Source organism: Charadrius vociferus, unplaced genomic scaffold (genome assembly GCF_000708025.1).
Source record: "Charadrius vociferus isolate BGI_N301 unplaced genomic scaffold, ASM70802v2 scaffold549, whole genome shotgun sequence".
NCBI classification, from domain to species: Eukaryota; Metazoa; Chordata; class Aves; order Charadriiformes; family Charadriidae; genus Charadrius; species Charadrius vociferus.
In genome coordinates, this window is record NW_009650103.1 from 5,834,946 (window position 1) to 5,846,211 (window position 11,266).

General features: G+C 39.0%; 1 protein-coding gene across 1 annotated transcript; it reads right to left on the bottom strand.

The window, feature by feature from the left end:
* Nucleotides 1–2,363: 2,363 nt before the first annotated feature.
* On the bottom strand, nt 2,364–9,817 carry FBXW2 (F-box and WD repeat domain containing 2). The gene is made up of 6 exons (XM_009892300.1): nt 9,312–9,817; nt 6,958–7,152; nt 6,037–6,170; nt 5,313–5,399; nt 4,512–4,681; nt 2,364–2,932 (listed from the first exon to the last, which is right to left on the bottom strand). Exons 1-6 carry the CDS (start codon nt 9,799–9,801, stop codon nt 2,644–2,646), a joined length of 1,365 nt encoding a protein of 454 aa, XP_009890602.1. The 5' UTR covers nt 9,802–9,817; the 3' UTR covers nt 2,364–2,643.
* Between the last annotated feature and the right edge of the window lie 1,449 nt (nt 9,818–11,266).

Consider the following 11,266-nt stretch of genomic DNA (forward strand, 5'->3'; position numbering starts at 1 on the left):
TGCTTCCCCACCCCATGCCTACCACCACCTTCCCTTCCCCCTCCATTCTCTCTGGAAAGCTGAACTTGACTCTCACTGTTTCTCAGATATCTTGTGCTCCACCTCCCTGTCCATCTCTGTGGCCTCTCATGGGACTGCCTTCAGTGCACCAGTCTATTTTGTACCGGGGAACTCAACATTGAACATGGATGTGGCCTTGAGCGCGGAACAGGGGTGAAGAAACCCTTGCCTTGAACTCCTGGCTATGTGCTTGTTAGTACAGTTCAGTATGCGGTTGGCCTTCTTGGTCACAAGGGCATATTGCTGAATCCTGTTCAACTTGCTGTCCAAGAGCAAATTGTCTTTTCTTGTAAAGCCACTTTCCATCTTGTTGGCTCAAAATTGACTGTTGTGTGGGGTGATTGTGTCAGGATTTGTCAGGTGCAGGATGGTGCATTTTCTCTGGTTAAACTTCATGAGATTTCTGTCAGCTCACTTGTCTGCTTTTTTGAGGATCCTCAGAACAGCGTTCCCTGTTCTCCTGCATATTGACTGCTTCCCCTTCCCCTACAAATTAGTATTGTTGGAAACTTGCTGAGAGTGGAATCTGCATCATAAAGTAGTAACCAATTATAGCCCCTTAAGAACATTTCTGTTAACTGGTTACCAGTTAGATGTTGTATCACTGATGACCATGTTTTGAGCTTGGCAGGCCAGACCATTTTCCATCCATCTTGTAGTCCAAATATACACTCCGTATTTCACTGATTTGGGTACAAGGACATTTCTGGCATGTTCCTGTCTAAACTCCTGCTGTGAAGTAATCTTTCAAATCTGATGCAATATTTTATAGGTGGCCCATTATCACGTGGCTCCTTTAGAGTAAGCTGAGTTACTGCACACATCATACACAGTATAGTTACTCCCACGTTAAGAACGATGAGAACTGGGTTTCAAGTTATTGAAAGGTTTCTGTTTCATGTAAGTTTTCACTTTTGAGTAAGACAACAAAAGCTCTGAGATTTGTGCCTCAGTCAGTGTGGTTTGAATCAAGGGCTGTGAATTTGGCTTCCAATTGATAAAATCCTTGACTACAACACATTTTCAAAGTTAGTTTGTGTGAATAAAGGTGGAGAACAGAGTACTTAAGACTCTAGCTTTGTATTCAAGAGACGCTGCACCACTGTGACTTCATGCAATTCCTACCACATCACTCAAATACTGATTCTTGCATATGAAAACTCCCCTTCCATTGGTGCAATTCATAACGTGTACATTTTGGAACTTTGGCCGGCCTTCCTTCAGTACTAAGTATGAAATTGGGTCTTGGATAGTGGGAAGGAAAAAAAAAAAAATCATACTAACAATAGTAACACTAGGCAGTTTTATCTTTTCAAGGACATGAGCCAGTCTTCATGAAAACTCATGTTTTCAAGTTGTGGAAAAAAAAAAAAAAATAGACATTAAGGGTCGATTTTATTGTTAGGGAGGAAGGAGAGGAAACCAACCTAAAGCGTTTCTAAAGCATGTGATGTCATAGATACAGCTTTTAAGTACATGTCAAAACCACAGAAGTATGTGGATATGTATTTGCTACTCGATAGTTAACTCATGGGTACATCAGGTCTCCTACAATGATCAAAGCAAAAGACCTTTTTCTACTCCTATGCTTTTCTCCAGACTTTTGATATTTTTTTTTTTTTTCCCCCCCAGAGATGTGGCGCTCTCACTGTTATTTGCCCCTGCTTTCCAAATCTAGATGTAGCAACTACTTTAAGTGCATGATTATATTAACTGCAACTTTTGGAAAAGGTGAATGGCTGCTAGACATCATTTAATGTAAGAGAGTGACTCTTGCTGTAGAGATTGAACATTATCTTCCCATTCATTATATTTCTACCTTGCTGTGAACTAAGTTATTTCTCACACAAATTACAGGAAATATGGACTATAAAATACTGATCCATTCTGATTTATCATCAGCAAATATGATGAATACTGTCCTCTAAGGTTAACTGCAATGGCAAGCTCTATCAGATAGATGAAAAGTTGGCTCGGTCTCCCTGAGGAGAGATACTGACATGTTCCCAACCTTAAACAAATTATTATTGTTAGCATCTGATCCTAGTTAAAGGACCCATTTGATTCTTCTATTTCAAAAGTTAAGTATTTAAACTTATCATAAGGAAAAAATATTTTGAAGAGAATGATACTGGAAAGGGTTTGCTATCTTCTCATTTGAGTTAAGCAGCCGTGCACTGTAACCAGTATTTGCTGTTACATGTACAAAAGCCTATGGTTCTAAAATAGTAGCTTCACCTTCTGTTTCAACAACAAAAAATAGGTCAGAAGTCAGGTCAAGCCCTACTTCATTTCAGACTCAATGGTGGATCTGAATGGTTTAAACGTGACAAGCTATGCTTCAGAGCCCGAACAGGTATGCTTAAACACGAGTACAGACAAAACTTTGTGGTGAATACTGTTTAGCATGCTGTATTGCATTATGTCCAAAACAACCCATTCCCAAATGCCCAAATAAAAGTAAATGATTGTGCATTGCATGATGATACCATTCGGTGTGCAGCTTTGGTTCATGCAAAGTCTCATTTTATGGACACTGCTGATAGTCCATATATTCCTGAAGATTCTGCATACGTGAGCTTTTCAGCCGTGTTCTTTCCATAACACTAAATGGATACTATGGTCTGGCATACTGGTGGCAAAAACCAAGCCCATATCATTTTGGCCATTTAGTCCGTTTAACCAAGACATTTCACCAGCCAAAAAGCTTGAACCTCGCTTTGACTTTCTATACTCTGGTAGAGGCCAGCGGCTTATCAGTTTTTCTGTCCTCAAGTCCATTATATACAGGTATCTGTTATCAAACAGTAGAGCAAATATCTCTCCAAAGCCCAGCAAGGACACGTTTGAGAAGTCAGGAGGTTTGATAACCCTAGAAGACAAGACAACAGTGTTAGAAACTGTCATGATGTAGTCATGAACCTGTATTACTTAAACAAATCCTTATGCGTCTGTAGAAAGTAAGTGTCTAAACTCATGATTCTGAAAGCAGTTAGAAAGAACTGGATGCAAATTTTTCAAACTAAGCAACTGAATGCTTAGATGCAGTCAGGCCTGTAGTTTCAGTTCTGGCTTTGTGTATTCAGGACAGACCCTTCTGAACATAAGTAAAAGTCAGGGTTTGGAAGGGATTGTGCAGAGCACACCGGGGGGGAAAAAAGGAAAAAAAAAAAAAAAAAAAAAAAGTCTTACGCCTAGGTACACACAAAAGATCAAATGTACTTGTGTTTTACACTAAATTTCCATAGGGATTTCATGCCTCAACATCTTTAAATTAAAAGGTAAAACCTCGAATTATTCTTTTGTCCACTCTTTTAAAAAAGCTGGAAATAAAATGCAGAAATGCCTTCTTGTGATAAGAAGATAAGATAAATCATTCAAGATTGGTCCTTAACAGAAGGCTTTTTTATTCACACTTAGCATAAATTATGCATTTTAATCTTAGGGAGAAATAAAAGTATTTGTTAGTTCCCCTACACCTTTAGGGTATTTTTTGCCTTAATAAATAAAACTTGGAACAGAAATTGAAAAGAGTAAGTTTTCCACAACTGAACAAACACCTGATCATTGCATTACATAAAGCACAGAACTGAGGCACAAAAATGTACGGAGATGAAAAAATCTGTTCTCAGTTTACCCTTCCACCTTTCAAATGAGAAAGAGGTTCACTTACTGCTAAGAGGTGAAATTACTCAGTTATTCTTACTGACAAGAAGCACTTCTTTTGGAGTAGATCTTCCTATGGTAGATACACTACAGATATTCGGGGCGTTTCAACTAAGAGTCTGCTAACAGTTCTAAAATGCAATTTTTTCTTTAATAAGTTACAATCTTTGCCACCATTTCTAACAGATACAGACTTTTTATTTTTATGGAAACAGAATGCCATCCTGTTTGATCCCTTACTGCAATCTGATAGATTTCACAGCGTTATCAAGAATGACGAATAAGTAGTGTTATAAGGAACAAGAATCTTTTTAATTTCTTGTCCCATGAAAGGACCCCAGAAATGGCGACCTGGCTCTCTGTACAGCAGTCTCCATGGCAACATTAACTTCTAGTCAGTACAGTTTCACATTCACAACATTATTCTCATACTAAATCCAAAACGCAGCACTATACCAGCTACTAGGAAGAAAATTAACTCTGTCCCAGCCGAAACCAGGACACAACTACAGCACTGCAGTTCGATTTAAGTCTATATTGAAACTCTTCACCTATGGAATGAAAATATGAAAGAGGACTAGTTTGTGTCCAGAAACTAAAATAATAACCAAATGACTCATATTAACAGATGATAAACTAGAATTAAACCTGGCAATATTTGTAAAGTAAGATGTTTATAGAATTTTTATCAAGATTCTTTTGGCCTACATCTGAAGTTATTAAAATGAGCATGTTCTGCTTCTTATTTATTTAAAGAAGTCTGAGTCTTAAACTGAAAGATTTACCTGAGAATATCATAGCTGGCAAAGTCCCACTGGTATAATCCTAGTGCTGAACTGCACACTATGTATTTACCATCAAAGTGCAGTCTAGGCTGTAGGGAGATGCTGCGATCTTCAGAAACAGACAGCGTTTTTAAGCATTTGCAGTTTATTTCCCTTCCAATAGGCCAAATCTACAACAGTTTAAGACCATAAAACATTCACATTATAAATTGTCACACAAATAGAGCAAGCCTTACAGTCTCTCTTTAAGCATCGGGTAAACATGTGCATGTGTTTTTCAGAAATATTTCTCTCCTTTAAGTAGGAACATCAACACTTCTAAGTGACTTGTCTTACAGTATTGTTGCAGTGTTGTTTCTAGCCTAAAAAAATCCAAGTGAAAATGCCTGCTTTAAAGAACAGCAAAAAATCAACCATCCAATTGGACAGAAATGTAAGAATGTTTCAGTTATGAAGCGCTTCCACAGCCACAAACTATTTATGGCACTCTCCAACCCAAAAGTCCCCAACAGTAACAGTACTTGCAGTTATGTGCTTCACTGTCAAGTTAGCACATTAGGCACGCACTGAAAGCACTTATTTTTGTATTACCATTCATGTAGAGCTATAACTTAAATCTAAACATGAAGGAAAGCATTGAAAACTTAGCTTCCAAAGAGTTGCATGTCTTGCACGCAACTCTACAAGTGGGGAATATGGAAGAAAATAAAGTCTTATATTATTTGTAAATTTCAGTGAAGCACTCAAGCATTTTATTTCGCTGGGTATTGCAACGATATATGTATGATATATGATACATACCTTGATTTCATACTTATCTGCACTGAGAAGGATAAAATCCCCAGGACTATGCATAAGAGATTTGACTTTGCACTTCTGCAAAACTACCTGTAATTGAAGGATGTAATGATTTATGTTGATGCTGTTAAATAACCAAACTTATATTTGCATTTTCCACTTCCTTGACAACCTGTATACTGTACTCGTGTATAAAGACAATACAAACACTTTTAGCAACTGAAGGGAAACTACAGTTTACACTTTTTTATTTCCTACTAGTGACAACTTACAGTATTGGTAAGTGAACATATGTACTACACCTCTAGACTGACCTCCCCGCCTTCCAAGTTCTGAAATACTCAGAAGAAAAATACTGGGTTTTGACTTCAGAACACCTATCAAGCTCAGATTTTGGTTATCAAGATCATTAGTTTTTCTACGTAATTTTTAAAGTAGCTTTCTTTCGGAACCATTGTTTATATTCATTCTTTGAATCAAACACTGATTCCTGATATTACGCCAGCTGCTTTGAAATAAAAATATCTTCAATGATCTGAAAGGTTTAATTATTGCGTCTTTAAGTATCTTTTCTGATGAAATGCTATTTTGCAGTATTTCCTGATGTTCTTCAGATTCTACACCAGATTCTACATAGTTTAGGATTAGGAAATAGAAATTTAGAACACGTTACAAACTTATTGCAAGTAAGTGTTTTGCAAGATTAATTAAAAATCAATATTCCCACCTTAGTGACCCATTCTGTGTGTCCAGTAAGGGTATTCAGGCACGTTCCTGTTGATAAGGCCCATACTTTCACAGTGAAGTCTGCAGAGCCACTGACCAGAATATCAAGTTCATCATTGTAATCCACACTAAAAACTACAAGCAAAGAGGGTACTAAATAAGGAATACCAGTCTGTATGCATGTGATTTTCTGTAAGTGAAACACTAGCTAGATCATATAGCCTCTAAAACCATATGCTACTACAGCTTTAACTGTTGATCTTGAACTGTTGCTCTGGATTCCTAAAAATTTTGCATCGCAAAATTGCTGATTTTTGTCCAAATTAGGAGCATGTACATCAGTGGTTCCTTTATGGCTGGACTATGGCAAAGCATAACTTTTTTTTAAAAAAGTTCCCATTTTAAGAGTTCTAGTAAGTCAGTTCCAGCAGGATTAGTACATGTGATGCATCTCATTACTCACAGGGGAGCAGACATACAGCTGAGTTGAGGATATTTTGCAGTAGAGGCCAGAGAAGTTAATTATGAGGGAAATACAAATACAGATTCTCAGGTTCTGCTGTGTTCTTTGCTGTAAGCCCACCTCTAGTCTAGGGATATAAAGAACAGCCGTGGCCACGTGCTCCCTGCTACCTAGGGTTTGTGTCTTGTTGGTAGACTCAAAAGTAGTGAATAACCATGGCATTTAGGATTATTTCCATGCAACTGCAAAACACTACACGGCTAAGCTTTGGCCTTATTCAAGGGCAGAGAGATTTAGATCTACTCTGGCTGCTTCCCCACCACAACCCCAAAAGGTGACTTGGGACAGAGCCTAAAAAAACCCCACTATTGTGCAAAGAGTTAACTTGCATCATCATCAAACAAATTATAATCTATGTTACTTGACTGATGAAATTACAAATTGAAAAGTCCAACGTACCTGCACCAGTATGTCCTCTAAAATGCTGTGTCTTTGCCCCAGAGCTCCATTCCCAACAGGCTACTGTGTTATCAAAAGATCCTGTTACAAGCTTTTGTTCATCAAACTTCACTGCAGCACAAGTGTGTGTCTGGATACCATATATGCACTGACCTGTGCTTACATCCCACAGTTTTGCAGACAAGTCATCTGATCCTAGAATATAAAATAACAGAGTAATTGAAAGCAAAGAGTAAATAATATTTCCAATCCTATACTGGTCTTCCATGTCTGTCTTAGTATTTTAATGGAATCACAGAATGATTAAGGTTGGAACAGACCTCTGGAGGTCAACTCTTCCAACCCTCCTACTCAAGCAGGGCCACCTAGAGCCAGTTGCCCAGGACCATGATCGGATGGCTTTTGAGTATGTCCAAGGATGGACGCTCCACAATCCCCCTGGGAAACCTGTGCTCAATCACTCTCACTGTAAAAATGTGCTTTAGAGGGAACCTCCCATGTTTCAGTTTGTGTCCACTGCCTCTTGTCCCGTCACTGGGCACCACTGAAAAGAGCTTGGCTCTATCTTCTTTGCACCCTTGCTTCAGGTATTTACATACATAGATAATATTCTCCCTGAGCCCTCTCTTCTTTAGGATAGAAAGCCCCAGCTCTCTCAGCCTTTCTTCATATGAGAGATGGTCCAGTCTCTTCATCATCTTCATGGCCCTTTGGTGGACTTGCCAGTGTGCCCATGTCTCTCTTGTACTGAGGAGCCCAGAACCAGCCACAGTACTCCAGGTGTGGCCTCACCAGTGCTGCATGGAGAAGGAGCACCTCCCTCAACCTGCTGGCAACATTCCTCCTAATACAGCCCCTGCTAAAGCAGCCCAGGATACCACTAGCCTTCTTTGCAGCAAAGGCATGTTGGTGGCTCATGGTCAACTTTGTGTCCACCAGGACCCGTGGGTCCTTCTCTGCCAGGCTGCTTTCCAGCTGGGTGGCCCCCAGCATATACTGGTGCCATAGAGTTGTTCCTCCTCAGGTGCAGGGCTTTGCATTTCCCCCTGTTGAACTTTTTCTCATTAAATAGTACTTTCAAGCTGTTGGAATGGCAAATAAGCCCTAATTTTAAGTCTCAGCAAAGCCTCTTGTTTTCATGTTAATTAAGCTACTAGATGTCTGGCCTTCCATTTTCCTCATATCCTTTCAGCACCTTCCATAGATTCCCACACTGCCTCTGACTGACAGTGTCTACTGAAATAGATGCATGGAAGTTTTACATGCTAAGTCACTCTCAGATTTGCAGAGCCACTGACTATACTGCAAGCTTTAGTTTGTTTCAGGTAGGAAAGGAGTCCACAAAATCTCAAAGGACAGCAGATGAATACCAGGACCCATCACCTGACAGTTTCCTTTCTCTCCCCAAAGTTGTTTTTTTGTTGTTGTTTTTGGTCTTGTTTGTTTGGTTTGGTTTTGGTGGTTTTTTTAAACTCATAAAGTAAGTCCAGACTTCTGGCTTCGGAGAGCAGAATAAAACCCTGGACCCTTACACTTGTTTCTCCTAGTGGTTTCAGCACAGAAGCGTGCCACTTTTCAGAAAGTTTTGACAATGATGCTTCCTGTGTATTCACATTCCCCGCTGAGTAGGGAAGCAAAGGACTGGCTAGAGTTCAGGTGTTGGTTTCTAGTAACCATCTTAATGTACCAACAAATGTGGGAGTACTTAGCCAGTATTCCCAACTTATCCTATAGCATTGTCATCTCAAGTGATTGGGAAATCCTTGGAATATACTCTGACAGCAGTCCACTGTAACTTCGTTACTATTCTTTCATACTGAAGGTTTCATATTTCTTCTGGCTGTATTTTTACATTCAAACTGAAATCCTGAAGTCTGCAGTCTTCAGGGAGAAAGCTAAAATTAGCATTACAATGTACAAGTCAGACTAGTAGCAAGGTTAAATCTAGTTTACAGTTCTTCATATAAGCACTTATGTTAAGAACTGAAAGTGCTTACAGACTGTATCAGAGAAACTGTCTTATTTCAAGGAAGAAGACAGACTTTTCTTGCCACACCTTGGGAGACTGAAGTGATCACACAGCCCAAACAAGATCCTTTTAACTGGAAGTTATCCTCCAACAAAAAAATTGGTCTCCTTGTTTTCCTATTAAACTGACTAAGTAGTTTATTAGTGTGCCAGGTGTTTTAGAAACTGAACACAAAGAAAAAGTCATTTTGAATCATCTTAAACTGCATTAGGACTATGAAAATAATCTGTCTGGTAAACGAAAAGCAAATTGTCATTAATCATACGGGGGGGGTGGGGGCAGAAAGCAAAGAACTGTAAGACTCCAAGTTTTCTGTCCTTCCTACCTGTACACAGAAGTCCATCTTTATAGTAAAGTGCATATACTCTGGCACTGTGTCCAATTAAAGAGGATGTCTCAAAGGCTTCGTGGTCCTTCAGTTGCTTCATCCTTAAAATAGCCTTTAGGTAAACCTTCTTCCAATGTAGAGGATCCTGAACAGAGTCATCTATTTGCCAACCCAAATTCTTACATGCAGTCTGCCACACCTCTGTACAGGCACTTATAACCTTATTCCACTGCTTAGAGACGAGGCAACATGTGAGTAAGGTCTGAGGATCAAGCCATTTTAACAGATAAAAACTAAGTTCCAATGGAAGAAGTTTGAGGAAGTCCCTCTTGAGGAGAATCTCTAGATTATTGGAGAGGTGCCTGAGCTGGACTGCTCCACTCAAGCTAATCAGGTGATCCAGAGTTTCATTTTTCTGCAAGTCCGTCAGAGAAAGAAATGTAATAGAAATGTTATCAAGCCATGCTTCAAAGTCCTTTTTCTCCATAAGGTTATGGAAAAATTTACCTGTGATACATCAAAATACTGTATTAGTTCCGTTCAGAAAACAAGGTAAGCATCACATCTTTATTACCGGTACATCAGTATTCCAAATGGCATGTTAACACATAGACTGAAGTGACCAAATGCATTTTAAAATATTCATTAGGTTAGGACTAAGAACTTGCATGTACTTTGAACTATCGTTTGTCCCGCATCAGGCTTAGAAGTAAAATGTATGGAGCTAGTGAATGTTAGCATTCATTATGAACATTAACATCTTTCTTGTTCTAGGTTAAGACTTTCGAATTCTGAATCCAATAAGGTAAGGGTTAGTTTAAGTTTTAAACCTATTACAGCAAATAAACACTGTTTTACACTTTACTCATGGAATATACTGATAAAGGGAAGAAACCAAAGCATATCAGCAGAGTGGTAAGCTAGTTACTGACAGAACTCATTCATACCTTTTTCCTGAACTATTTTAAACACAAAGCAGGCAACTGTAGTTTTTCTTAAAAAAGATACAGAAAGATGTCTGAAAAACTGTTTTGAAGGATATGTTAGCCATCTTTCTTTTTTGTCTGTGTAAAGACTGGAGATTGTACTGGTCTAGTATCAGTTTTGACATGTTTGCATTGCTTTGACCTAAACGTTTGGATTGTTTGGGTTTTTTTTTTTTTAATTCCTGGTGTGTTTTCCTATTTTTTCAGTTTATTTCCAATGAAAAGAACTAACTGTGAAACTGAAGGATTGAAATACTACCTCCTGAACTAGGCAATCTATATGCATTTATACTATCCTGACGCATCTCAAGTTCCTACAATAAGCTTGGACAAGTGATTACCATAAGCATCAGACAAACAGTTAAGAAGCTGTAATTATTTATTTTCCCTGGAAGATCCAATTCCATTCATTAGACAACTGGCTGAATTTAATTCATAGAAGCTCCCAAACCCAAAGAATGGAGGAATCTGAGTGGGAGTCAATTCTATGCAGAAATTTTACCTTCATTGAGTAAAATCTCAGAGTACACCTCTTAACATGGCATAGTAGTACAGAAAAGTACAGTCTGCAAAACGCCGCACATGGCAAGCAATTGTTGGTAAAAACACAAGAAGGTACTGAGTGTCAAATGCACGGAAACAGCTGCCCCTATCAAGTCACAAGTTTGTACAGTAACTTTTACTGCTGACAGCACGTACCAGCTTTCCTCAGTACATATGGCAGATAATATATTTGCTGTTCTAACAGGCATGCATTCTCTTAAAAAAAAACATTTCTAACAGGCTCCCCATGAATAAAAGATAGGTGAGGTCTAAGTGTTTCTTGTATTCAATACACGAAGTTAACACTGCAACCAAGAGCTGCTGTGGGGCCCCGAAACCGGTGGTCAGAGCCTGGGGCTCTTCGCTGGCTGTCACCCAGCGAGCCCACCGCTCCCCCTCCTGCTCCCATGTACCTCCGCACAC

What these genes read in the sequence shown, in the direction of transcription:
- FBXW2 (XM_009892300.1), bottom strand. Translation starts at nt 9,801, where the DNA reads ATGGAGAAAAAGGACTTTGAAGCATGGCTTGATAACATTTCTATTACA. An exon ending in TAGAGGACATACTGGTGCAG is followed by an intron (nt 6,171 to 6,957) that starts GTACGTTGGACT and finishes CTTTGCTTGTAG; the next exon opens with TTTTTAGTGTGGATTACAAT. An exon ending in CAGATAAGTATGAAATCAAG is followed by an intron (nt 4,682 to 5,312) that starts GTATGTATCATA and finishes AAACTGTTGTAG; the next exon opens with ATTTGGCCTATTGGAAGGGA.